The sequence below is a fragment of the Furipterus horrens genome, unplaced genomic scaffold, assembly GCF_987537825.1.
Source record: "Furipterus horrens unplaced genomic scaffold, mFurHor1.1.pri manual_scaffold_5, whole genome shotgun sequence".
Lineage (NCBI taxonomy): Eukaryota > Metazoa > Chordata > Mammalia > Chiroptera > Furipteridae > Furipterus > Furipterus horrens.
The window spans coordinates 177,458,771-177,485,913 of NW_028327175.1; the positions used below are offsets into that span (position 1 = coordinate 177,458,771).

General features: G+C 35.8%; 1 protein-coding gene across 3 annotated transcripts in view; it reads left to right on the forward strand.

The window, feature by feature from the left end:
* Positions 1–20,458, forward strand: part of MAPK8 (mitogen-activated protein kinase 8) — a 78,002-nt gene extending 57,544 nt beyond the window's left edge. The window contains exons 6-12 of one of the 3 annotated variants that reach the window (XM_090279512.1): positions 6,621–6,786; positions 9,900–9,971; positions 11,707–11,889; positions 12,165–12,289; positions 13,053–13,116; positions 16,267–16,344; positions 20,303–20,458. In XM_090279512.1, the coding sequence (XP_090135638.1) occupies positions 6,621–6,786; positions 9,900–9,971; positions 11,707–11,889; positions 12,165–12,289; positions 13,053–13,116; positions 16,267–16,344; positions 20,303–20,448 (834 nt within the window). In that variant the 3' untranslated portion in view covers positions 20,449–20,458. Of the gene's footprint in view, positions 1–6,620; positions 6,787–9,899; positions 9,972–10,326; positions 10,399–11,706; positions 11,890–12,164; positions 12,290–13,052; positions 13,117–16,266; positions 16,345–20,297 lie in introns of all 3 variants that reach the window. The other 2 variants (XM_090279511.1, XM_090279513.1) reach the window with 2 other exon arrangements.
* Positions 20,459–27,143: the final 6,685 nt, after the last annotated feature.

The window sequence follows — 27,143 nt, forward strand, 5'->3', positions numbered from 1 at the left end:
TCTGGGTGTTGTTTTTGTTTCCTTTGTCCTGTGGATCAAGACAGTAATGTGCCACCATGGAAGTTAATTTGATTTTAGTAATGTCTTCCAAATGGAAAATTTTCAGATTAATGGGAGTAGGAGGTGATTAGAACAGAAATCACAGACCAAACAATAAAAGATTAAAAAGTAAATAAAAACCAGCAAGAAGCATAAAAAGGAAACATTAAATTACAGGAGACCAATATATAACATTAACCTCTTAATGAAAAAGGTCAAATTATGACATGTACACACAGAACCAACAACTACATGTTTGTATAACAAAAACATTTGTAGCTAACTTCCAAAGGCTGAAAGCAAAGGTGTTAGGAAAAGACTACTGGGAGAATGGAAACGTGAAAACAAGGATAAAAGAGACTGGCAGTTGGGGGTGGGGGGCAGGGGGCGGTGTTGGGGGCCTGGGTGGGAAAGGTGAAGCTATTAAGAAGGAAAAAGAGCTCAAAGACACAGACAACAGTGTGGTGACTACCAGAGGAAACAGGTGTTTTGGGAGGTGGAAGAGGGCAAAGGGGTATTAAATTGTGACAGAGATTTGACTTTGGGTGGTGAGTGCGCAATGCATTATGCAGATGGTATGTTATGAAGTTGTACACTTGAAACCTGTATGGTTTTATTGACCAGTCACTCCAATAGATTCCATTTAAAAAAATAAATAAGGAAACAAAGATAACTGTTTAATCAGGTGAAGTTGAGTATGGTGGGAAAAAGGGTCACTTTATAAGAATGAAGCGTATAATACTCTTATTTGGATAAATAACTGTCAAGAAACTTAATACATGGAGTAGAGTTGCACTGCACAAATCCTACATTGTAAAAAATAGAATAACTTCACAAACCCAATAGTACTGGGATATTCTAACCTACTCCTTTAGTTAGATAAAATGTTAAAAATACAGTACAGCTATAGAATGTTTACATTAGCATTTGAACCAATAAAATTCCTGCTGGGATCTGTTACTTATGATGAAGAATATGCCTTCAGCCCTGGTTGGTATGGCTCAATGGATTGAGCACAAGCCTGTGAACCAAAAGGTCTCCAGTTCGATTCTCCGTAAGGGCACATGCCTGGGTTGTGGGCCAGGTCCCCAGTTGGGGGTGTATGAGAGGCAACCGATGGATGTTTTTCTCACACTTTGATGTTTTTCTCTCCCTCTGTCTCCCTCCCTCCCCCTCTCTAAAAATAAATAAATATTTTTAAAAGAATATGCCTTTGGGAAACAAACTAGAGTGAAAATACACGTGTAAGAAGTATACTAGGGCATCCCCTCTGGATCAGCATCTGAGAGGAAGTAAAGGAAAGAAAAGTACACAGAGTGGGAAATGGAATTGAATGCATCACTCCAGAGCTCAGCTGGTAATTCAGCTGCACCTTTGCCCCTGGGAGCAGCGTAACCTGGAAAATGTGGTATTCTGTGGCTGAAGGCAGGTCTCAGAGAGAGGCTTGCTGAAAACTTTCAGCAACAACACTGCCAGCAGCTGGAAGAATGAATGCCTTAGTCCTGAAGCAGGAATCAGAGCATGCATCACAGCACCCTATTGTAGGCCACCCCTGGTTCCCGCTTTCTTCGTACAGTTCTGGAAACTGTTCTCCATGATTTTATTTGATGTCTGTTCCTTTCCTTGAGTAACTTACAAGAAGTTTAATGAACTACTGCACCCACTTCTATAGTTGGTACTCATCTCTCTGCTGTACTAACTACTCATTCAAATTCCCCTTACCCTAAGCATTATCTCTGCTGGTCTGAGATTGCTTACTTGGTAACCTGGACTTTCATCCTTTCTGGGTTCAATGAAAGTCAGGGTGGGCGATGGGGTTACACAGAGTCACTCAGAGACCTAAGCTGAGTTGAGGCTCCACTATCTAGATAGTTACTGGTCACTGTTAGGAGAAGAGAAAACCAGGTGGTGTATTCAATGCCTCTGTGTTTTGGCCTGGGCATGATACACATCACTTCTGCTTGGCTAGTCGGAAGGAGCTGCCTCATTGTAAGGGAACTGGGAAATGTGGGGAGCACCAGTCTCTGCTACAGTCTATGCTGCTGGTTATCCAGAATTCCTTTGCTCCCTTTATTTCACAGTTGCCCCTCCTTAGGTGAGATAACCTAAAGTCTTAGTCTGTCAAGGCATTTAGCTTCAGGTGGTACATGGGAGTCTATATCAAATTCAGACATTGCTCCTTTTGGTCCAGATACACTAGAACTAAAATGACAAATTTATCCAGCCATCCTCATATCTATCTCCTGCCCCTGTTCCCTAGATGTTGTGGTCAAATAGGGCCAAGGTAACCACAATAAAAAATCCCACTAGAGAAATTGAAAAATCAATTGTTGGTTATTTGTAATTTGAAATTCTCTTGGTCAGACATAGTGAGTGTCTCTTTCCCTGCAGGTGAAGAATATTCCTTGATTAGGCCCTGAACCTTATCCTCTGCAAGGAGCCTCTTGTACATTCACTGTTCTCTGTGGTAGCTGGCTCCACTATCCTCCTTGAATATGTCTGAAGAGGGTATTAGAAAATATGTTCTCTTTGGGGCTGCTCAGCTTTCTCAGCTTTCAATCTGTAAAAGATTGGGGGTCAAGTCTCACTTTAAGGCTGCATGTCTCAACCTGGGCACTGTTAACATTTTGGACAAGTAAGTGCTTTTGAGGGACTGTCCTGTACATTGTAAAATGTTTAGCAGCATTCCTGGCCTCTACCCACTAGATGCCAGTAGTACTCCCCATTTTTGACAACCCAAAATGTCTCCAGACAGTGCCAGATATCCCCTGCGGCCAAATTTTTCCGAATTGAGAACCACTGTTTTAAGGCTAGAACAAGCACAGAATGATAGATTTTTTTTTTATATGGTATAACTCTGACTCTTAGAAGTCTTTTTTTTTTTTTTTTATCTTTTTTTATTACAGTTCTTTTCAAAGCACATTTGTTAGCTCACTGGACTTAATGTCTAACTTCAAGCTTTCAGCCTGCTGTTAGCAAGTCTGAAGCAGTGTTATCAGTTGGAAGAGTTTACAAGTCTTTTTCTTTCGAGGGCTTCTAGAATTATGTGAAAATGATGCTTCAGAAACAAATCCAAGGCATCCATTACTTAAAGCAGCATTTATTGCTTGCTCAGGTCTGTGTGTGCTGCTCTAGATCATGGCGTTAGGTTCAGGGTTTGTTCTGTGTTCAGGTTTCATTGTCTAGACTGAAGAAGTGCCTTCCTTGGGCTCATTCTTTTCTCATGGTGGAACATACAAGAGCAAGAGCCAAGCTAAATCAAGCAAGCACATTTAAAATTTCTCAGGTTTGGTGACATCACATTCTCTCACATTCTGTTAACTGAAACTAGTCATGTGACTAGTACCATCAATAAGGTGAACAGGTAAACTGGGTTGGGAGGAGGAGATATTTGTTGAACACTCTGCCCGCCCCATCCTCTTTAAGTGTCTGCTAGCTTTTAGCTTTTCCAGAATGGCAAGGCCCTGAAATCCTAAACTGTTCCCTTTCATTTCTATTTTTAAAGCAACCAATTCTTTCAAATGCATCCAGTAGATACCAACATGCACTACTAAAGTTTTACTTTCTAATCACTTCTTCAGTGTCTCAGCAAACTTTTTCTGTAAAGGCAAGGCCAGATAGTAAGTATTTTAAGTCTTTGCAAATAATACCGTCTTTGTTATAGTTACTCAGCTTTGCTCTTGTAACACAAAAATAGCTATAGACAAGGGGCAACTGAATGAGTGTGACTGTGTTCCAGTAAAACTTTCTTCACAGGTAGACTATAATTTGCTAACCCCTATTCTAGAGTTTCAAGTTCATTATGCAGGGCTGTGCCTTCCAAGTTATCGCAGGTAACAGTGTCTTGAAATGTATTGCTACTATATAACCTGGATCACTTTTCCAACCTTTTCATAATTAGTTTTCCAGATGCCTGCTGCTCAACTGCTAAGCTGTGATCCTATGTTTATTTAATAGTAACACCCCAATTCCTGGCACCAATTTCAGTGTTATCAGAACAGACTAGTGAAAAGGAAAAACAGTGCTCTATGTTTACTATAGTACAGTACTATTTTTTGACACCAAATAGTTCTCAGGTTCTCTGGAAATCAGCTGTGTATCTTACAATTTAACTCAGTTCTGAAACTGTCTACCAACGTAAGATCTCCGCAGGTTAAAGGCTTAGTCCCACAAGACTGCTCCCACTTCCGGTGCCATTCACAAGCCCAGGTTGTCACTGTGCTTCCCACCTACTGCCTCTAACTCGGAGGTTCCCCAAGACTCCCTCCTCAAATTTAAGTAATGGGCTAGATGGGCTCGCAGAACTCAGGAAAACATTTTGTTACTTACTGAACTACCATTTTGTTTCAAAGGACATTACTCAGGAAAAGCCAAATGGAGAGTTGCATAGGGCAAGGTATGTGGGAAGGGGTGGGGAGCTTTCATTCCCTCTCTGGGTGTGCCATTCCCCAAATCTTTTCATGTTCATCAACCCAGAATCTCACTGAATCCTGTCCTTTTGGGTTTTTACAGGGCTTCATTGCCTCCATAGGCATGTTGATTAAATCATTGGCCATTGGTGCTTGAGCTTAATCTCTACCAGGTCTGGGGGTGGGGCTGAAAGTTCCAAGATGTTGGTTTCCCTGGCAACCAGCACCCATCATTTTGGGCTTTCTAAAAGTCAACTCATTAACATAAACTTGGGTAGTGAAAAGGTCTTCTTATAAATAACAAAAAACATTCACCTTTATTGATGGCTCTTATCACTTAGGAAATTCTAAGGGTTTTTAGGAGCTCTGTGTCAGTAATTGGAACAAAGACCAAGTATATATTTATTATAAATCACTATCACAACTAGGCTATGCCTCGGTAAAAAACCCTGACTTCTCAGTGGCTTAACAACTAAGGTTTATTTCCTACATTGCACATCCAGTGCAGATCATGATGTTAAGGGCTCCACTTTACAGAGATGTTCATCAACCCAGACTGACAGAGGGTCCACTATCTGGAATGTTACTAATCACCAAAGCAGAGGAAGGGACAAAGGATGCTCTTCTGTTCTATGTTCCCACTCACATCCCAATGACTAGAACTAATAATACGTAGGCTTGCCTACCTACCTACTTAATAGTGAGGAGGCTGGAAATTCTGTGGGAGAGAAGATGGAATATTGTTAGGTTCGCTGCCTGTGCCACAAATTCAGTTATTCTTATATAATTAGCAATGGTTCTAACATCTGTAGAAAAAACACATTGATATACAAGGATAGATTTCAGGTAATGGTCTTTGAGGCATTTTTAGACTGTTCTTTCTTTAAAAATGTCTATTTTTAAAGTGTAGTTTGCTCTTAATTTTTCTAAAATAAAGTGTTTAATGTTAGAATCCCATTTCTAGATGAAAATACAGTAGTATAAAAGTCATTAATCTTTAACCATAATAGTTGGCATTGAAGTATCAAAGCTTGTAATTTTTATTCTTGAACATGCATTGTTACTTTGCTGAGATACTGTATTTTGGAAATAGTGACAACATTATATTTATAGAATAGCAATAATGAAAATTTTCATCTTCTGTTTCACTAAGCCTGTTGATCTCTATTTTTAATTTGATAAAGCCCTTAGGTTCTATATCTTCTGAAACCATCCATGATTGCCTATGGAAATATGCTAAAGACAACATACAATTTTTTCTGGACGTAGACATTACAAAGTAATCTTGCCTCTCAGGCTGTCAGTACCAGTAATAGAATGTGTGTAGTGGATATATGCTTGCTTGCTTTGGTCTCTTGGTTTCTAATAGGTTTCGTGGGAGCTGGCAGGCAAAATGTGTTGAACTTAAAGCTATGAGTGTTTATGCTGCTCTCTTCCTTTCAGTGATCATAGAACAGAATTCCCTAAGGTTGAGGTCAGGTGGAAAATTCTTCCTAAAGACGTTATTTGGTAGCATTAACAAGAAGTAATTTTATACATTAGTGGCACCAAGACAGTGCTGTCCTAGTTCTACAAGCAGACAAAAATTTTATGAACAAATTTGTATGATCTGGGATGAGAAGCTAGTAATGGAAGGCTTGCTAATGACTAACTACTTCAGTCCTTTAGAAATGAATATCTGCCAATTTGAAAGGTCAAATGACACTTGCTTGGATTGACATAGACTGTCCCATTGTTGATTTACAACATCTATGTAAAGTTCATTGTGTCTTTAAAATTAGTTTTTTAAATGCTGGTAATTTAGTATACAAGTGAATATAAATGTTAACTTACGATTCTCTTTTTCTTTATCATATTAGTTCTTATGTGAGCTTTTAGGTGCTTTTCCAAATTGCTTTTATTCCACTTAATTGAAAATTCCTAGCTTATCGTAATTTTTAGCAAACAAAACATTACTGACTTCTCTAATAACTGTATATGTTCATAAATTAAAATATCATCAAGCTAATGCCTGAAATTTCCCTATTATGATGTATCTGTTCAGTGTATATTGGTGACAGTGAGAGAAATAAACAATTAGCATGAATTGTTTTACCAGTGATCTTATAACTTATGAACTGCAAAATTGTTTCATGTATCATAGCAGTCATTTTTTATTTTTATTTTTTGAAGGACTTAAAGCCAAGTAATATAGTAGTAAAATCAGACTGCACTTTGAAGATTCTTGACTTTGGACTGGCCAGAACTGCAGGAACTAGTTTTATGATGACACCTTACGTAGTGACTCGCTACTACAGAGCACCTGAAGTCATCCTAGGGATGGGCTACAAAGAAAACGGTCAGCAAACACTATTTACTTGAAATACTGTTCTGTTTTATCAGATTTCTATGTAAATATTTAAGCGGAAGTACCTAGTTAAATATATGTCACTGTTTGAAATGTTTTATCAAGAGTTTGAAAGTATAGTAACTATCAGTTTTGTCATAAATGTTTAGAAGAACTTAGGGTTCCTGTTTATTTAAATACAAATACATAACCATCAGTACTACCATTGGCTAAAGAATTTGCTGCCATGGCCCCTGAAATTTGCTTTCATCTTGAAAATGAGTATTTCTAACATGGGCTTAAGGAAGTACATAGTGGATTGACAGTTTATCTTTTGTGGTAATCCTAGTTGGCTCTTAGTAACATTTGCACCTATTTCCAATCCCCTGAAACTAAAGTTAATAGCAGTAGCACTTAGTATAAACTTTTAAGAGCTAGGATAAAACCATTCTGCAAAGCTGATGGGTAATTAAGGTGACTTTTTGTAGGAAACAGTGTTTTATCAAAGCCCTGTGCCCAGCCTTAAAGAATTGGCATTATTATGTATGGGTTTATTCAATTACATATATATCAGCATTAGAATCAAGGTCAAAGAAAATTATCAGGCATGTAGTTCATGAATTAAAAAAAGATAAACATAGACATACATTTAATTTAAGAAGAAATTTTCTTGACTCTTAGGTGAATAAATCTGCACAGGACTTTACTGACTTAAATTATAACTTTTTAAATGTGGTAACTTCATCCAAAATGCTCCCCATAATAGTACCTAGATGGTTTTTCTAGCAAGGCATATGGAACAGCAGTTCACTTTGAATTAAGATACTGTATAAAGTTAATCTTCATTATTCATTTTCATAAATGATAACATTGAACTAAGGATTTTAGTTTAATCTCCTTTTCTGAGCTAATTAAAAATACTTTAAATATCTACTAATTATTCTTTTGTTCTTAAATAAAGTTGCTGTTTTGTTTTCTTAATTAACTAAAATTGCATTATACTCTGTAGAATCTAGTGAGTTGGATTTAGTATTAGACTCATTGGGGTTTTGTTGTGTTCTGGGTTGCTCTTTTTGTTTTTTTTTTTTTTTTTTTTTTTTTTGAGAATTGATTCAAGTGACCGACATGATTGCTTTTGCATTTTCTGGAAAACCATTAATTGTCTCAGATCCTGTCTAATGTGTCACTCGGTGTCCTATAAATGTGATTTGGGGAGATAGTGCCCTGCCCGAAATTAGCATCAAGAAAAAATGTCATATAAAGAATTGACATGCTTTCCTGTCCTAGATAAAAATTATGTAGATCACTGTATTGCCTGGGTTTTTTGTTTTGTTTTGTCTCAGGAAACTGAGTCAAATGTAGTGCTTAATTATGATAATTCTATTGGCCATCAAGGTTAAACATAAGAACTTCCTTCTTTTAGTGATATTCCCCTTCCCACCCACCTTCACCTGTTTTAACAACTTTGTCTTTTATTGCATGCTACCTCAAAGCTTTTTGGAAAGTATGATATAATGGAATATATTTAAACTGCTTGATAAGCTAAGCTAATTTTATGTGTGAACCAGGCTTATGTTCTGAGAAAGTCTCCATTGACTCAGTAACTTCTCCCATGCTTGAAACTTTTGAAATCTGTTTAAAAATGTTTAATTTTTTAAAAGTGTTCTACATATATTGTGTCCTAGATATTTAAAGTTTTCTATTTTCTATAAAATCTTTAGGGAAAAATCTATTGTAATAGATTGTTACCAAAAATGAAAACCCTGAAAAACTTTTTTCTCTATAAACTGATTTATGAATATTAACTTTCCTCTAAAATTTTATTTTTGAAAGTTGAATCATACAATAAGTATAAAAACATTTGCATGTAAGTTAATATGAACTTTTAGAGAAACTTTAGTTCCAAAGGATTTCCAAAATTTATTTCCAGTTAAGCACCTAAGATTCTATGATGAACTGGCAATCTCCTTATATGAATGTATTAAAAAGTACACTTAAATTTCCTAAGTCCTCCAACATGGGTAAAGGGTGTATCTCTCTCTAACATCAATTTTTCCCTTCCTTTTTTGCCCTTAAAGAATTTGGACCTTCAAACTTCAGAAACAAATGCATTTTTCTAAGGCTTTCCTTTTAAATTGCTCATTCTTCTCCTCTTCTCTTATTAAACTACAATCACCTACTCTCCTCTTTTTACCTAATTTTCAAACATAAAGATATAAAATGTCAGGGTGTATAGTGTTAGTTTTAGTGAAACAGTGGAGATCCTCAAATTGCTCATTTCTGTGTCTAGAAGATTCTTTTCAGCATTGATTAGAGTTCCCATTAAACTGGGAACTTTCATACAACCTTCAGCTAAAACTAATGTCTTAAATCAAAAGCAGTTTAGTTTTATGGGTTTAAAAACTTTAGATGGAAAACATGATATATACTTTTTAAATTAAATTTTCTTAATTTATCATTTGTTCATTCTCTCTGCACTTGTTCCTGTTGGAATAGTAGGGTAAATGTAGCATGACATTACCAAGAAAACAAATGACTTTTGACTCGGAATAAACATAGCACTACTCAAATAGATTTGTGAAATCCAATTTGAAAATTTCTAAAGAGCCTTATATTAATTTTTTAACTGTAATTATCTATAGAAATACATCTTTTGTGTTAAATATTTAACATACTGCATTATTTCTGCTCATGCTTCTTCTTTCATTTGGCTTAAAGAGAGAGCATAATGCACAGCTAAATATCAAAATAGTGCCAAGATTTTATTTTTCAAATTTTGCTACCTCATGTGCTTTTTCAGCCTTATTTGCAAAGTTTGTTTGAGTCTATTTCATATCTTATAAACAAATTTTCAGTGATAAAATGCATAGGATTTTTAATCATGTGATTTCTGTGCATAACTCTCACTTTAAAATTAGATATACAGTTAAAGGCCACACTTCATATTTGCTTTTGTGAATCAAGGCTTTTTGAAAAATATTTTGTTTTAAAGTAGTCCATTAGCTAAAATTAAAATCACTTTTTTTGTGATGTTTTGTAGTTTTTATATAATGCAGTCATATTATGCTTCTTTGATTTTAATGACCTTTTGCTTTTGCTTTTCCTTTTGTGCTGCAAACGTATAGTGGATTTATGGTCTGTGGGGTGCATTATGGGAGAAATGGTTTGCCACAAAATCCTCTTTCCAGGAAGGGACTGTATCCTTGTGCTGCTGCAGCAATTTAATTAGTTAGGTGATGAACTTCCTTATGTACTTGAGTGAAAAGGAATATGGTACATTTATACATGTGGGTTTTTTTAAACAAAGTTTGTGCCATTATAGTTCAAAAATTGTTGAGATAAGCAGAAATATTTGTAGGCTGCATCTGGCAGTAGGACATACAGTCTCTGCTGGTAGTTAGAGCACATTCACTGTCACTCATTTTTATTTTATACTGCTTTCTATAATTTTACAGTATGTACATGGTGTGTGTGATTTTTTTTAATGTTTATATATTTTTTTAATTTTTAACCAAAATCTTTTATGTTAATGTCATTGCATTTTGTTTTCAGTTGACATTTGGTCAGTTGGGTGCATCATGGGAGAAATGATCAAAGGTGGTGTTTTGTTCCCAGGTACAGATCGTATCCTTATCTTTGGCCTAAGATGTAGTCTCTAAAGGTCAATATGTATGACAGCATTTCAGCTAGGTCAAGTATAATGTATTTTGTCTCTCCCTAATAATATTGTTAAATTACTCTACTCTTTCAAAATACCACCTGCTATTTGACATAGACTTTCCCTCACTTGTTGATTGTGTCTTGTTATTTCTAAGAACTGCTCAAATTAATTACCCACAATTACTTGCTGGCTTTGAATTGATTTATTTAACCTAAATCAAAAATCATGGCTTGCATTAAAAATTTCTGATAATTATACACTTGAGTAAGTCTAGAAGTATTTAGGACTTTAATATGAATTTTGGAATTGTCTGTTGCTTCTGGTCACCCTTTTGTTTTATCCTCTGTCCCCACCTTCTTTTGTGTTAATGTTCTGTGTATTTTGTGTCTTTGGGTTGTTGTCTCATTTCTCAACATAACATACTGATTTTTCATCCGAGAACTTCAGCAGTAATAGTTTTATTATGGTGTTAAGTAGATAGGGATTCACACTTTCTGTTCATCTGACTACTTTAATACTTATATTACCAGTGAGCTATCTTAATGTGTTTATCAGCTAGTAACACTTAGGAGAAATGGGAAAAGCCATATGGACTAGGTTAAAATAAGAAAGTTTTAGATTTTACTCTGCAAGGAAGACTTCCAGTTGTAAAGACATAGGAGGAAGGAGACTAGAGAATTTTAACCTTACAACTTAGCAAAGTTCTGGTTTGTTTTCATAAGTTTCAGAGCTTAAAAAAAATTTTTCATTAACATAAGCTAAAGAATGGCAGAAGAAAATGCCACTTTCATTAAAGCCATCATTTTTATTGTTATTTTCTGTTAGTGTAGAAAATTCCAAAAAAGGAAAGATTATAAAAAATATTTCTTATCCTGTAGGATATGCATTCGCATTTTTGGATAAGCCAGAAGAAAAGGCAAATTTTGTATTTTAGAATTGTATACAGTTTACATTTAGAGTCTCTGTGCATAGTAGTTATCATTATTCTTTTGAGTTGCTTGTCGTTTGTATTTGGAACTTGTTACTTTATGCTTTCATTTTTATGATAAAATCAATATTAAGACACACACACACTCTCTAAATAAGGTTAACAAAGCTTGTTTATTGATCTTTCTGTCTACCTTTTGTAAGGTGGCTGTAAGATACAAGATTTATAACTGCTACATTCTTTATTAGGATTTTATAATTGTTATTTTTTTGTTATTTTAATGACTATGACTAATGTGTTGAACATTAGATATAGAGTATTTTTCTTAGCTACTTGATATTAGATATTGATCAGTGGAATAAAGTTATTGAACAACTTGGAACACCATGTCCTGAATTCATGAAGAAACTACAACCAACAGTAAGGACTTATGTTGAAAACAGACCTAAATATGCTGGATATAGCTTTGAGAAACTCTTCCCTGATGTACTTTTCCCTGCAGACTCAGAACACAACAAACTTAAAGGTACTTCTTATGAATATATATATTTAATCTTACTGTGTGTGTGTTTTCATGTTATTATGGAACATATTCCAAAGTTATTTCTGGGTGGTGGAACAAAGTAAGGTTTTAGTTATTTTTTTCTGTAACTTTGTTTCCATCATATGTATGACCTGATTTTATATAAAAACTGTGTTTTTAAAAAAAACTTTTAATGAATTATAATTTCAAGTTTCTGATACTTATTGCTAATTTTAAAACCTTCGTGAGATACATGTACATTAATATTATTTTTGCAGCCAGTCAAGCAAGGGATTTATTATCCAAAATGCTAGTCATTGATGCATCTAAAAGAATCTCTGTAGATGAAGCTCTTCAGCACCCATACATCAATGTCTGGTATGATCCTTCTGAAGCAGAAGCTGTAAGTTCTTCTTCTTCTTCCTTTTTTTAAAAATTTAATTAATTAATTTTATTGGTTTGAAAGAGAGACAACAGACATCAATTTGTTTTTTCACTTATTTATGCATTCTTTGGTTGATTCCTGCATATGCCCTGACTGGGGATGGAACCTGCAACCTTGGCCATCAGGGGGCGATGCTCTAACCAACTGAGCTACCCAGTCAGGGCCCTTTAAGTTTTTCCTTAATGTTTGAAGAATATACTGCCTCTTATAGTTAGAATTAAAGTTAGGTTTAGAGGAGACGTGTACTTTTAAACAAAAATATAGATAAATGATGATGATGTTTTTCTGTTTTTGCATTAAAAGTACCTTAAGTTAATGAGTATATCCAAGCGCCTCCTACACAAAATAAAGTTACCTCTCACAGTTTCTTGCCTTCTTGCCATGATAACGTGATCTGATGAGCTAGAACATTGAATGCTTTGGGAGAGCATTCCAACTTAGTTATAAAACAAATTATTGTGTCCAAAGCATAGCCCAGTTCTGTGGTAATAAATAAAATGTGACCATTTCAAAAGTTGGAAGAAAAGAAAAAGATGGTTAAACATCTTTTTCCTGTCATGAAGGAGTCTTCCTTAACTAGTCTCTCTACATGCAAAGATGATTAATCAATTTTGCTCTAATAATGTTTTTTACAAACCCTTTCTATCTTTTTCAAGTGATTATGAAAAAGTTACATATTCCCAGTATATTGACTCAATTATTTTTCCCTTTTGTTTTTTAGCCACCACCAAAGATACCTGACAAGCAGTTAGATGAAAGGGAACACACAATAGAAGAGTGGAAAGGTAACAGTCACCAGATTCTTAGAGATGAAGCTGAGAGAGCTTCTGGCTTTTTATGTTGATTTATTCATCACATTGGGGAAACTGAAGATACTTTTTATTATTCATAACTCATATTTGATAATATAAAATTAGTAATAGAAAGTAGGTCTCTTCCCCCTGATTTAATCCTAATTTCTCATGGCCCCCATCCCAGACACAGAAGCATTAGTTCTTTCTGGAATTTTTTGTTCTCCCATAGTCTACAAATGTACAGGCATATGTATTTGGTGCCTCCCCCTTCTCTTCTCCCCACCCTGTTTTAATCCCAAATGGTTGAATGCTATGCACACTTGCTTTGTTGATGTAATCACATATTACAAAGGTTATCCTCTTACACTCTATATCCCTGGCTCATTTGCAGGTGGTATACTATACTGTTTTACAGCTATGGCACAATTTTTATATCCAACTCCCACTTGAAGCGTATTTAAGTTGTGCCCAGTATGTTGTTATTACAAACAGCTACAGTGTTCTTGTGCAAATGTGAGAACATGCCTGTAAAACAAATCCTACAAGATTTGCTTGGCCAAAGGATTTTTTCAGTTATTTCCAGATTACTCCCCAAAGAAATTTCAGCAATTTACATTTCCATCAGCACTGTGTAGTAATGTCTGTTTTACGCCCCCACCCTCACCAATGGAGTGAATTAATTTTTAAACTTTGCAAATCTAATATAGTAGCTTTATTTTATGAATGTGGTTGGACATTAATAATGCTTTGATAGTCATAGAAGTGTTAAAATATTTCTTTAAAAGATTCCCTGGGTCCTGACTGGTGTGGCTCAGTGGACTGAGCACCTGCCTGCAAACCCAAGGGTTGCCGGTTTGATTCCCAGTCAGGGCACATGTCTGGGTTGCAGGCCAGGTCCCCACTTGAGAGCGTGCGAGAGGCAACCAATCACTTTTATCTTTCACACATCAATGTTTCTCTCCCTCTCTTTCTCCCTTCCTTCCCTTATCTCTGAAATAAATAAATAAATAAAAATCTTAAAAATAAAGATTTCCTGGGATTTAGGCTAGGTAATCTTTAGATCCTGTTAACCTCATTTGTGTTGTCATTTAGTGTTTTGACCACTTATGTAGCTACATGACTTTGGGCAAGTCACTTGACCCCCTCACCCCCCTATTTTACCTGAACTTAAAAATGGGTACAGGAGACTTGTTATTAAGAACTAAGTACCTAAATACTTGGAAGACAAAAGGGACTGGAGAGGTATAAAACTAAACCGGTAATCTATCTATAAATTTATTTGGGAAGAATGAGTTTGATTCTTTCTTAGGAATAATCAGAGATTAGTTTTCTTTGAGTTGACTTGGGAAGACATACAGTTCGACTCTATAGCCCCACCAGAATAATAGAATCATGTAGAACTGAGTTCGTTTGTCATGTAGTAAGTAATATACAAGGATATAACTGTGGACCAGTGTATGTAATTAAAATATCTAACCTGAAGAAGAAAAAAATCTAACCTGATATTTTTATATGTCATTACATTTATAGTAGACATCTATGGTATCTCATAGAATCTTAATAGACCATCAATTGTAAAACATACCATAATATACCAGTAAGAGAAATCACTGCCAGTCATACTGGTTATAAAATAAAACTCAATTTCAGAAATACTAAACTGGGGGAAAGTGCATCTTAAAATCAGTGAAGCATAGTGTTTTTGTTTGTAGAAGGATATACCTAGGACTTTTTGAATACTCTAAATATGTTTACCTTTATTCTATATCTTTTTCTCCTAGCCCCAAGTGCTGTTCAGTAATTACCTAAAAACTGCCTTTTTCAAGATCTGCTTAAAAGTTTAACATCACAACACACAGAAATATTCATTCCCGAAGCCATTAACTACAGATTGCTTTGCCTAGTTAATACTGCTAATTAGCTTGGATCTTTTGCCATAATCCCTTTTCATAAAGACATGCTGTTTTCTCATTTTATAAAAGATCCTCCTATCTGGAACACTTATCATTCCTTTTTGTTTCTTTGAAGAAAAGCATCTACCATTCTTTCACCTGTCAAGACTTCCTATTTTTCTCCTTCCAAATCCATGAAGATTACCATAGCAAGCAAATTTAGGTGTCTCTAGCACTTGTTCATTCCAGCATATCCACTTGCTTTGCTTTATTACCAACATAAACATTGTCATTGTCATACCCTATAATCACTGATTCTTTATCAGAAGTTTAATTTAAAGAATTACAGACTCTGTAAAATTCTATGTAACATTTTTTGCTTGTACATTTTTCTCAGGAGAGGGTTCATTGCTTTTATGCAATTCTTAAATTATTTCATGACACGCCCCCCCCAAAGATAATAAATAATGTCTTTGTAGCATCCACCAGAAGGTTCTGCTTAAGTAAACATTCAAAGTCACAAGGCTCATCACACTTGACATCAGAATCACTTAGAAGAATACAAGGCAAGAGATACTCCAGCAGGGCAGCATCTGGTATGGCTCTATAAGTCCTCACTGCAGTCCACTCACTGTCCACAGCCTAGTCAAAGAACAAGAGTCCCACAGAAAAGTCTAGACAGTGACTGCATGGCGTGCTGCAGTTCAGAAGGATTTCAAGTGTAGGCATCTGCTGTTTTTCCTTTAATAACAATGTATTTACATACCATTCTGTTAAAGAGGCTTCCACAAACACTTTCATTTAAATCTTTTTAGCAGATATCTGTGTAAGCACCTACACTGTACCAGGTCCTGTCAGGAAATAGGAGTTAATACAACAAATGTGATTTGAGCCCTCACTGAGGCAGAATTAAACAAGCCTTTGTAGAACAGAAGGACATATAGGGTATGATACAGTATAGTAGAGTTAAAAAGATCAAGCCTCTAATCACAGCTCTATTTTTAATCCAATTTTAGGAACATGAGTTAAGGCAGAGATTTTGTTTCTTTCAACATAATTTGTGGTTGAGGGTCAGGAATTGTTTTTAACATCTTTGAATATTAGGCTGACACTTAACAGACCCTCTGCCATTGGAGGATACTATTTGAAGTACTTAGTATGTGTAAAAATTGTTCACTAAAAACATACGTATCTTGTGAGATTGGCTCTCAGACTTTGAAAAGCTTGTTTTTGTTCACCTCTTTTTCAGAATTAATATACAAAGAAGTTATGGACTTGGAGGAGAGAACCAAGAATGGAGTTATACGGGGGCAGCCCTCTCCTTTAGGTTGGTTACAATATAAGCTTGGTTAAGATTACAGTTTACTTCTTGTATTGTAATCTTCAGTGGCCTGAAACATGCCATTCTTTGCTTATTTACTATCATTGTTATACAAAGTTCAGGAAGTATAAGAAGTACAATTTGAGTGGTTAAACTGGAAAGTATTGTTATGCTGTTGTACCAATGCACTATATTTGTACATTAGGAACTGACTTCATCATATGCACATCTTTTTCTATGACACTCCCATTCAATTGAAGAACAGAAAATTTTTTATTCACAATGTTGTCTTTAAAGAAGAAATTCCTTACAATTCAGTGTACTTACCTTTCTGTGATTTTAACAGTCTTTACTTTGCATTAATAAGCTAAGGCTTCATTGAAAAACTTGGTACATGTAATACCAAGTTACCCTCTTTCTTCTTTTGGTATTTTTGATTTGTTGAACTAAGGCAGTAACATTAGAAACTACCATTAGAGCCCTGGCTGGCGTGGCTCAGTAGATTGTGTGCTGGCCTGTGAACCAAAGTGTCGCAGGTTCAGTTCCCAGTCAGAGCACATGCCTGGGTTGCGGGCCAGGTCCCTGGGTGGGAGTGTGCGAGAGGCAACCACACATTGATGTTTCTCTCCCTCTTTCTCCCTTCCCCTCTCTCTAAAAAACAAACAAACAAACTACCATTAGAAAGTGTTCTGTCTCTAAGAAAAAACTGGTCTGCAGGAGTTAAACATTTTCTTTTTATCATAAACTCATATTTAATTTTAGTACTTGTAAAAGCATAAAGAATTGAGAAAGGTTAAATGGCAGGTGGCATTTACATATTACGTACATAGCTACATGACAAATACTGGTGGTTTATGTACTTTATTTTATTTCACCTTCAAGACCCCAAAGGAAGGATCATTATGCACCTTTTACAGATGAGGGGACTAAAATTCAGAAAAATTAAATGACATAAGATTACAAATCTGTATGTAGAAAAGCTAATTCTTGAAGCCATGTTTATCAGTAACTTTGTGGGGCATGATTTTCCCAGCATCCCGTATATCCTCTGGCTGAGAACAGAGATTTCTTTTCTGCCTACAGAGGTTAGGACAGTTTTATAGAAGAGATAAAAGTTGAGCTGAGCTCTGAAGCCTGAGTAATGTTTTAACAGCTAGGTCTTGAATTTGATTAAAACTATGCCATTTTACTTATCCCTCCAAAACTCTTCTAAATTCTAAGGGGAAAAAAAGGATATTATATCTGTTTATGGGTAAAAATTTTAACTAGTTTCAGATGCCCATTTTGTTGTACTATGAACATATTTAAATAATTTTTGTAGCATCCTGTGACATTTTTGGTTATATATTTTAAAGTTTTTAAAAGTTTTTATTTTGTTAAGTCCTTGATCAGAAATGCAATTTTCAAAATTATAATACAGATCCTGTTGAAAATATAAATTGGTTTTGATGGCTTTTACTTATAATTTAGTTGGAACAAAGCTATATCATAAATGCTTTTAGCATCATCCCAAAATGCCGAGGTTGTGGGTTTGATCCCCACTCAGGGCACATACAGAATACAAGAAACAACCAATGAATGCATAAATAAGTGAAACAGCGAAGCAATATTTCTTTCTCTCCCCACCCTGCTCTCTCTTTCTCTCTCCCTCCCTCCCTCTTCTCTCTCTTCCTTCCTCCCTTCCTCTCTCTAAAATCAATAAGTAAAAATGTTTTTAAAAAGAAAAAAAATGCTTTAATAACAGAGTCAATTAACTTTGTATTGATAAACAGTAGTAGTATAACAGTAGTAGTATATCCTTTCAAGTGGGATTTGAAAGGTCCATTTGGGAGAGTTTTACACTGTAGCATACTGTCCTACTGCATAGCACATCCTAAGTGTTGAATGTTTGAGTAAATTTAATCTCATGAGATAGAGTGATTATATTTGTTCTTAATTTGTAAGTGAAAATTTTGGATCCTAAATAACACTTGACTGTGGTTGCAAGATAAAGTCAATGGAAAAGACAGGACTTCATGTTCCTGGACATGCTCTGAATTCTCATAGCTTACAAAGAAGAATGTTAGTAATGCTGTTATAAAAATTTTCTATTCTTGAATGTATACAAAGATAAAAGGAACAGTCTTTGATGTCAAAATAGCAGATAATCACAACAACATTTTTGCTTGATTTTTAAAAATGAAACATCAAATTAGGAAATTTTGATTAAAAAATAGAGGCATGGACATGTATATACGGTGGCACCCTTTTATGAATTGAATGTTTCAGTACAAGTCTTTGAAGCTAGCCATTGTGTCTATATACTCTTCAGTCACAACAGACCTATCCAATAGTGTCATATTGATTGAACTTTTATAAAGTATACTATCTTCATTTCACTCTGGCTGGGAACCTAATGGACCTTTCTTGGGTCTAAAAGGTTATCACATTTTTCCTTTTCCTCTCCTGTCAAGGCCTGAAGTACTCGAGTAGTCTGCTTTCCTTTTTCCCATTGCACCTCTAATCACCTGCTCTGTCTCTTATGGTTCCATTCCTTTCTGTCTCCCAGTCCCTTCCCCAGCATCCTAAAGATTTTCCTGTTCCTACTTTTCTGGCTAGTTCCTTGTTGCATTTGAAGGTAAGCTCTTAGAGGACCTTTCATAATCAAGTTTTTATTACTCATTAGACAGAATAGCGGAATAATTTCAAACACAGATTCTGGGTTTTGGAGCAGTGGTTTTCAACCTGCTTAGTTCTTAGCATCATTGGGTGCCTAAAACTCACCCCAAGAAATTTTCTTATTACTCGTTTTTTAAAGCTTTTATTCCATAAATGTGTTCTTAAGAACTTTTGTATAACCTGCATTATTTAGTATACTCAGATTTGGAATGTCCCTTATTTAGTGATCATGAAGTTCATAAGTACTTACCTAGTATATGACTCAACTTTTTTTAACCAATTCCCAACCCCCTATGTCATTTCCTCCCTTTTTCTGACCTTGAGAGGATTTTTCTATAAGTTAAGTGCAGGCATACCTCAGAGATATTTCTGGTTTGGTTCCAGACCACTGTAACAAAATGAGTATCATAATAACACAAGTTGTAATCATTTTGCTAGTGGAGGGTCTTGCCTTCAGGTTGTTTAAAAAAAAATGTAATGCCCATGAAGTACAATGAAGTGGCATGCAATAAAATAAGACATGCCTCTACTCCTATTGTTTTTTTTTTTTTTTTTTTTTAATTCAAGAAATTCTTGTTGGGCTATATTTTTGGTAGAGGAAACAGTCTTCCCCAACTTTATCTGTTTAATAAATCCATATTTTATTTATCAAATATTTATTAAAATAGAAATTACAAGACCAGTGTTTACCCAACTAGGGCATTAGATTGATTGAGGCGAGTCATGTAACCTGTGTAAATTAGGGCAGTTGAAAGACCCTTTCAACTGAAACAACTTCTGTCTTTGCCTTGGCTTTTGCTATAAAACAAGATGTACCAGAATTATTGTTTGGACTTTACAGTGAGAAGATATCAGAAATCACTTTTTATTAGGGCAGTAATTTTTACTTTTTTTTAAATCATACATAGCTTTAAGATCCTCTTTCAAACAAAATACAACACAGGGAGTTTTGCATGTATTGTCAGTATTATTCATACACAGCCTGAAGCCCGTTTATGAATCTTAACTGTAAGACCATTTCTAAATGTGGCTTGGACTTCACAATTCTTTTCTTGATCTGAAAAACAAATTTGTGGAAAAGACAGGACCCTGGGTTTCCAGACATTTTCAGAGTTCTCACCTCAAATTACAATGAAAAGAGTTTGTAAATTAATGTTGTATTGAATATCACTTGAGATTATTTTTAGTGAGCCTTTTAAAAACAGGAGAAAAGTTACTGACCACTGGAGGTGACCAGTACAGTACAAGTAGCTGGGTCTGCAACTCTGTCTGCAACTGATTTGCTGTTTTGTTTCTCATAGCACAGGTGCAGCAGTGATCAATGGCTCTCAGCATCCATCGTCGTCGTCGTCTGTCAATGATGTGTCTTCAATGTCAACAGATCCAACTTTGGCCTCAGATACAGACAGCAGTCTAGAAGCCTCAGCTGGACCACTGGGCTGCTGTAGATGACTACTCGGGCCTTGAAGGGTGGGTGGGGGTGGGAGGGATGGGGAGTCATTTAGTCATTGATAGAACTACTTTGAAAACTAAGTCAGTGGTCTTATTTTGAGTGATTTTTCAAAAATGTAGAATTCATTTTGTAGAAAAGTAGTTTATTTTTTTTAATTTCAGGTGATGTAATTTAAAACTTAAGTTGTGTTTTAAAATAGCAACAAAACGTATTTTATTTTTGCTGTAATTAACTGTATAATGTAAACCTAATTATTTTATCATGGTTTAAAATTTTTGCATATTTGCTTTATCTTATGCTGCTGATTTTTTTACTGAATTTGTAAGATTTTGTTTATCAAAGCAACTATTATGTGGTGACTTGCCTATATCATGAATTATTTAAGATTTTTATAGTTTGTTTTTTAATTAGAAATTATTTCAAATGTTTTGTTCATGATGCTATCCTTCAGGGTTATGTGCTTATCAATGAAATAATCACAGAAAAGTGAGAGAAAATAACCTTTAGCCACTTATATTCAGGAATAACTACTGTAAATAATGAACATGTTAAAAAAACCCTCCAGATTTGCTATTTGCTAACCCTAATTTAGTTACAACAATTGATATGTAATCCTACAAGAATTTCGGCAAAAGCCCCATCTAAATGCTAGAATAACTCAGAGCATGACTTTGAAGATGCTGGGCATCTATCACACCTTTCTATTCCCCCAACCCTATCCAACAAAAGTAAAGTAAAAAGATGGTGTTTTCTGCAAATTTGTGGCATGCTCAGAGCTTATGATCACATAAAGTCAAGAGGATACTTCATGAATAATACATTTCAATGCAAATAAGTAGATGATTCACTTCTACTAGCTATGAACCTGTTTTTGTATACACTGAGTTAATCTACTCAGGCTGTAGGTCCCAGTGATGGTCTGGTCTTTCTCTTTCCTGCAGCCTTGGGCCCTTGGACCTTTGTGGTTCCCTATTAGAGTGTCAGTCAGTTGAGCACCAGTTTTGGTGTTTCTAGCCGTTTGATTCTACCTGTAGCATAATCATGTTTATACGAGCTATTGGGAGGTTCCAAAGCCTACGTAGATTTTTGTAGGTAATGTATCAAATGAGCAATATACCGTTCATCTGAAAATAGTAGCACACAGCCATATATAAGATTTCATTTTCCAAGGACTGTTACTTCACACTGAGCAGAGCAGGCATAAATGGTGGTTATTTAGTCTGAGTCTTTCATTTTTTTATATCTTAATTTTCAATAAAACATGCAGTGTGGATGTTGAGTAGTGTAAGAATGGTGCTGCTCCTGACAAGTGTATGTTAACTGTTTACATTTTATATCTGCAGAATTATTTCTCTGTAACTGAATTTTTCTTACGTAAAATGTCATTGAAGTCTCATCTCTGAAATACATTGTCTGTAATGCCCCAGGCACCTTTTGGAACTAGAGGGATTGCATGTCATGAACTGGGAAATGCATACTTAAATCAGCGACAGGTTCTAGGCAGAAAGCCCATTGGAATGAAAGACCAACAGGAGCAAGAACTCAGCATGCAGTATCTGAAAGTTTGCTTGGCATGTTATTTGTATATTTAGTGCAAAATTCCTTTTGAGTAAGGTATTTTAGATCATTGTTAATGTGCAATATTTAAGATTAAAATACATTAGCCTTGTTATATGGTTTGAAATAGCAAGTTTGTTTCTGATGGTTTAAAAGTCATAATTTCCAGTCTCTTGAAGTTGTCAACCTTTTTATCAATCCTTTTTCTACTTATACAACATGGTGTGTTAATTTCAATTAAGCAAATGAGTTTTGAGACTTAACACCTTGATTTGTGGAAACAGGATTGGATTTACGGAGGAATTGGAGCATGAGTGTGTGATTAGTTTATATTAGTTTTACAGTTAATTAGCTCTTTTCTAGGATAGATCATTTCGCTATTGCACTTTAATAACTGATATGGTTTCAGAAGCTTCCTATATTTTATGTTGGATTGCTAGTAAGCCATCTCTGTTGATAACAGATTTTGGTTTAGCAAGGAAAGCCAGGTGTTCTTACTTATCATTTGTTGTAAATGCCAGCTCCCACTTGCCAGCGTTCATGTTTCGGTTGATTCAGAGAAAATGAATTCTTATTAGTTAATGTAGATAAAAATTCTTACATTCTGTCCTGAAAACAGAGTCTGTTAAACATTTTCTGCCCTAGGTTTTTAAAATGCAATATCTAAATACAGCATTTCCTCTTAAATTTGTTAAGCTAAAGATACACATTTGTTTTATTTTAGAAATTTTTTGAACCTTCAAAATATCTTAAACATTGTTGTCTTTTAAGAGAAATTACAAATATGGTTTCTTTCAGGCAGTACTTAATGTAAGACCACCTTGCTTATCTTATAAACTTTGGTTTTTTAATGTTATACACTTAATATACCTATCGTCTTACTGTCAGAAAATTATTTTGACCAAGATCTATTACTCAACTTCATAGGTTAGAAGAGAAACACTAATTCTAATTTTTTCTATGTATTTCTTCCTGGTTATTATTCTGTTACCCTCTAATGTATATTGACTATTTGTAAAATGTGTTGTTGGAATTGCATCTCGACTCTTTCATATTGTTTGCTGAACAGTTCTCATTTTGTCACATATCCTCGGCTGCTGGTTGTTCCTGGTGTGAACTCTTCCAAGTTGGTAAAGGCATAGTGCATTCACACCAGACTTCCTAGAAAAATGCCAGCCTCTTATATGAAGCTACCACCCAACCCCTTTAACAATACATAGAAGCTTGATTATATGTAAAGCAACAAACTTTCCTGTAAGCCTTTTCCGTTCCATGCTAATCCTGCTGTGTTGTCCAAAAAGATGGAGGTGAAGAGACGTCAGTAAGCTGTAGGCAAGTGAAGCTGTTCCGGGGTTACAGATAAGACTTGGTTTACACTATCGGGCCAGTATGTGCTATACATGTGAAGACTTAACTACTTACTCAGTGTTGCCTAGGCACAAGCCTGCACATTTTGAGGTAAAGCATAGTCTGTTTTCAAAAATACTGTTGTAGTTTGTGAGTGTTTGTTCATTAGTCACACATTAGCTGTAGAGTGACTGCATGAAGCCCCAGGACCCCAGTAAACTTCTCTTATCGGTAGAAAAACCAAACACCACCATTCTGTCATTAGCAGCCCTCTTAAATGTTGACTCTGTATCCTTCACATTTTAGTATTGATTGTGTTTCTGCTGATCTCTCTTAGGTTTTTTCTGAATCAGGAGAAACTAATTTTTCCTTAATAGCAAGAAAGATGATGAGGTAAAGGGCATTGAAGCAGAAATGTATAGTTTGGGGTATGATTAGAAAACTCATAAGGAAAACAAGTCCTAATTAATTTCAAACTAACTGCTCTTAGTTAAGTGCTCTTAAGGAGAGTCTAGCAAGAGTAACACTTTCTGGCCATTTCTGGTTTAGATTCTCTTCATTACTGAAACTTAAGGAATATTACCTGTGGATTAGTTTTGCACAATGTTTTATTCTCACAGTAACTTACAAATTAAACTTGGCTGGTATTGAACTACCTCACACTAATTTTCTATGCTTTCCCAAGCTGTTGCCCTTGCTGTTAGATCTTTACTGAGTGTGATTATAAATGTGTGTAAAATACTTTATAGCCAATGTTGACACAAAACCAGTAAGTATGTAAAATGCATACCTTGCATCAGTAAGAGAGACTCAAGTGTAAAATCTTTCACTGTGTATCTTGGCAAATTGTGTTAGATGTCTTTGTTGAACATTAGTATTGTCTGTTTTGTAAGTAGAAACCTGCTCGTGATATCAGTCCATTCTTTACATTTTACAAAAGGAATAAATCTTAGTAAATTTTACGAAGAAATAAATTACTTTTGTAGGCCCGATATTTGGTATATTTTTGAGAAGCTCTTAATCTTTTAGCCGAATGATGAATTTAAATTGAACTAGCTATCTACCTGGACTGTGACATCTATTTTCTCATTACAGTTAATCCTGTTCAACAGGTTTTAAAGCCTGAAAACTTAAGTATAATAATTGACATTTGCTTTTTTCCTCCCTATATGATGCCATTCCTTCTTCATTCCTCTCCCCTGTGTTTTGTTCCCTCCCCCCTCTAGACAAAACAAAATGGGGCACTTTGTAGGGAATGCTGAGGTAATTATTGTGGTTTTTAATCATTCATGCCCTAGTCATTAAACATGCACCACTGGAATGTAAACAATGTTATCTAGTATGTTCATTGGTTATAATATTTTAAATAAAAAAAAAGTGGTATGAAAACTATGAAATCGAGTGTTTTTTGCAAAATAATCTGAATTTGTGGTAAAAAGTTTTTCTGAGCAATTTTAAGATATCCTGTGGGTTGGGATAACGGGTAGTACTAGTGCAAGTTTCTTGGATTTGGATTTTATACAGATTGTAAGTAACCTAATCTATTGCCCTGATTTTCTGGTGTGTCTAGTCTTGCTTTTCTGGTATTTCAAATCAGTGGAGAACTTGATCTTAAAAAGGGAATTTGATTCAATGCCCTTAACCTAGTCTTGGTAACCATATGAGAGAACAGCCATCATGACCACTTGGCAAGAATAAATACTTTAAAAGTATCTTTCAAAACAAACCAGGGATTTCAGCTTCAAGCATGTTTCCACCTTTTGCCATGCATATATTCTCAGTCTGCATTGGACAGGCTGCTTAGCAGGGTCACTTGCTATATGTGACTGCTCCATATGTCAGGACTCCATCTTGCTCAACCTGCTTCAGATCACCCTTATGTCCTGCTGTCCCCTTCCCACCCCGCCTGTACTCGCACTTCTCTGCTCTGAGAGAAGGACAGAACCTGACCACTGCTGCTGACCCGGTGCGCTCTGCTGCATCGGAGTCATTTGGAGGGGCCTCCAGTGAGAGAGAGTGGCAAAAGCAAACACCAGAGTGTTGGTTCATTTACTTTGCACCCAGTTGTAACACCCCAGTGACACCAAATAAAAATTTTTTTAAAAAATTGTATTCACAGCAGTATTATTTATAATAGCCAAGATCTGGAAACAGCCCAAGCACCTATCAGTAGATGAGTGGATAAAAAGGCTGTGGTACATTTTTACAATGGAATACTACAAAACTACAAAAACAAAAGAAATTTTACCTTTTGCAACAGCATGGATGGACCTGGAGAGTATTGTTCTAAGTGAAGTAAGCCAATCAGAGAAAGACAAATACCATATGATCTCACTCATGTGGAATCTAATGGACAAAATAAACTGATGAACAAAATAAAAACAGGCATGAACACATGGAACTGACTGACAGCTCTCAGAGAAGGGTTGAGAAGGTGAAGGGATTAGCCAAAGAACATAGATGCATAACTTACGGACACAGACAATGGTATGGGGATTGCCTGAGGAAGAGGGTGCTGGGTGGAGGTGGGCAAAGGGAAAAAGTGGGAATAACTAACAACAAAATAAAATACAATAAAAGTCGTAATTTGTTCTTGTTAATCTAGGTATTGCATTTTAGTAGTCTTCCTTAAAAGGTCCACTGACTTTATGTGAATGAAAATTAAATTGTACTGATTAGTGCTTTAAAATATTTTTTAGGACTTCTGGCCAAGATGGAGGCTTAGACTGACACGCTCGGTCTCCCTCTACAACTAATAAGGAATACAACTACCTCAAAACTAAAGGTAACTAGAAATTCCAGAAAATAAAACTACACAGAAGCCCAATGTATGAAGTTATAAACCAGTTGTGCTCGTCTGGATGGGTAGGAGGGGCGAGATCAGAATCGGAACAGAAGGGTCGGGCTGAGCTGTTGGAGGTAACAGCGGGAATGGTGGCGGGACTGCGAGAAACGCCAGGGGAGCAATCGCGGCTGCAGTCAAGACCCAGCAGCTCGCGATTCCAATGCTGGGGAAGGCAGACCCTCCATTGCCTTGGATGGTGAGGCTGTGGGGAAGGAGCCTCCCAGTCTCTCAGTGGACAGTAATGGCAGGAATCCATCTTGGACCCCCGCCCCCACACAAAGCCGCAGAGTGGCGAAAAAGGTCGCCGATTGCCACTGGTCACCAATCGCTGCTTGTCGCCGGGCAGTGATGACTGCACGGGGCTCTGCCACTTATAGCCTGCTTGGGAAGAAAGCTAAACAAATCTGTTAGAATGAAGCAGACAACGATTGAAATCCCGGTGATGCAGCTCACCAGGCAGCAGATGAGAGACTTGACGGGAACAAATAAAAAACCTTTCAGAGGCTCAGTTCAGCGCTAAAGTTATAAGGTGGCTTACAGAATTAAAAGATTTGGAACAAAGCAAGAAAGGAACGAAAGCTACTCATACTGAAACGAACGAAAACACATATGAGACAAGTGGTGAGGAAATAAAATCCAAAGATCAAATCAGCAAACCGGAACATAGGGAAGAAACAAACAGACAACCAGTGCAGAAAGAGGAAACAAAAAGTAAGGAAAGTGAGGAGAAGATCAGAAACCTCTGGGACAGCTATAAGCGATCAAACATTCGGATAATAGGATTGCCAGAGGGCAAAGAAGAAGAACTAGAAATTGAAAAATTATGTGAAAAAATAATGAAGCAGAACTTCCCGAACTTGGGGAAGGAAATAGACTTTCAGATCCAGGAAGAACAGAGAGCTCCGGAAAAACGACCCAGGGAGAACCAAACCAAGACACATTATA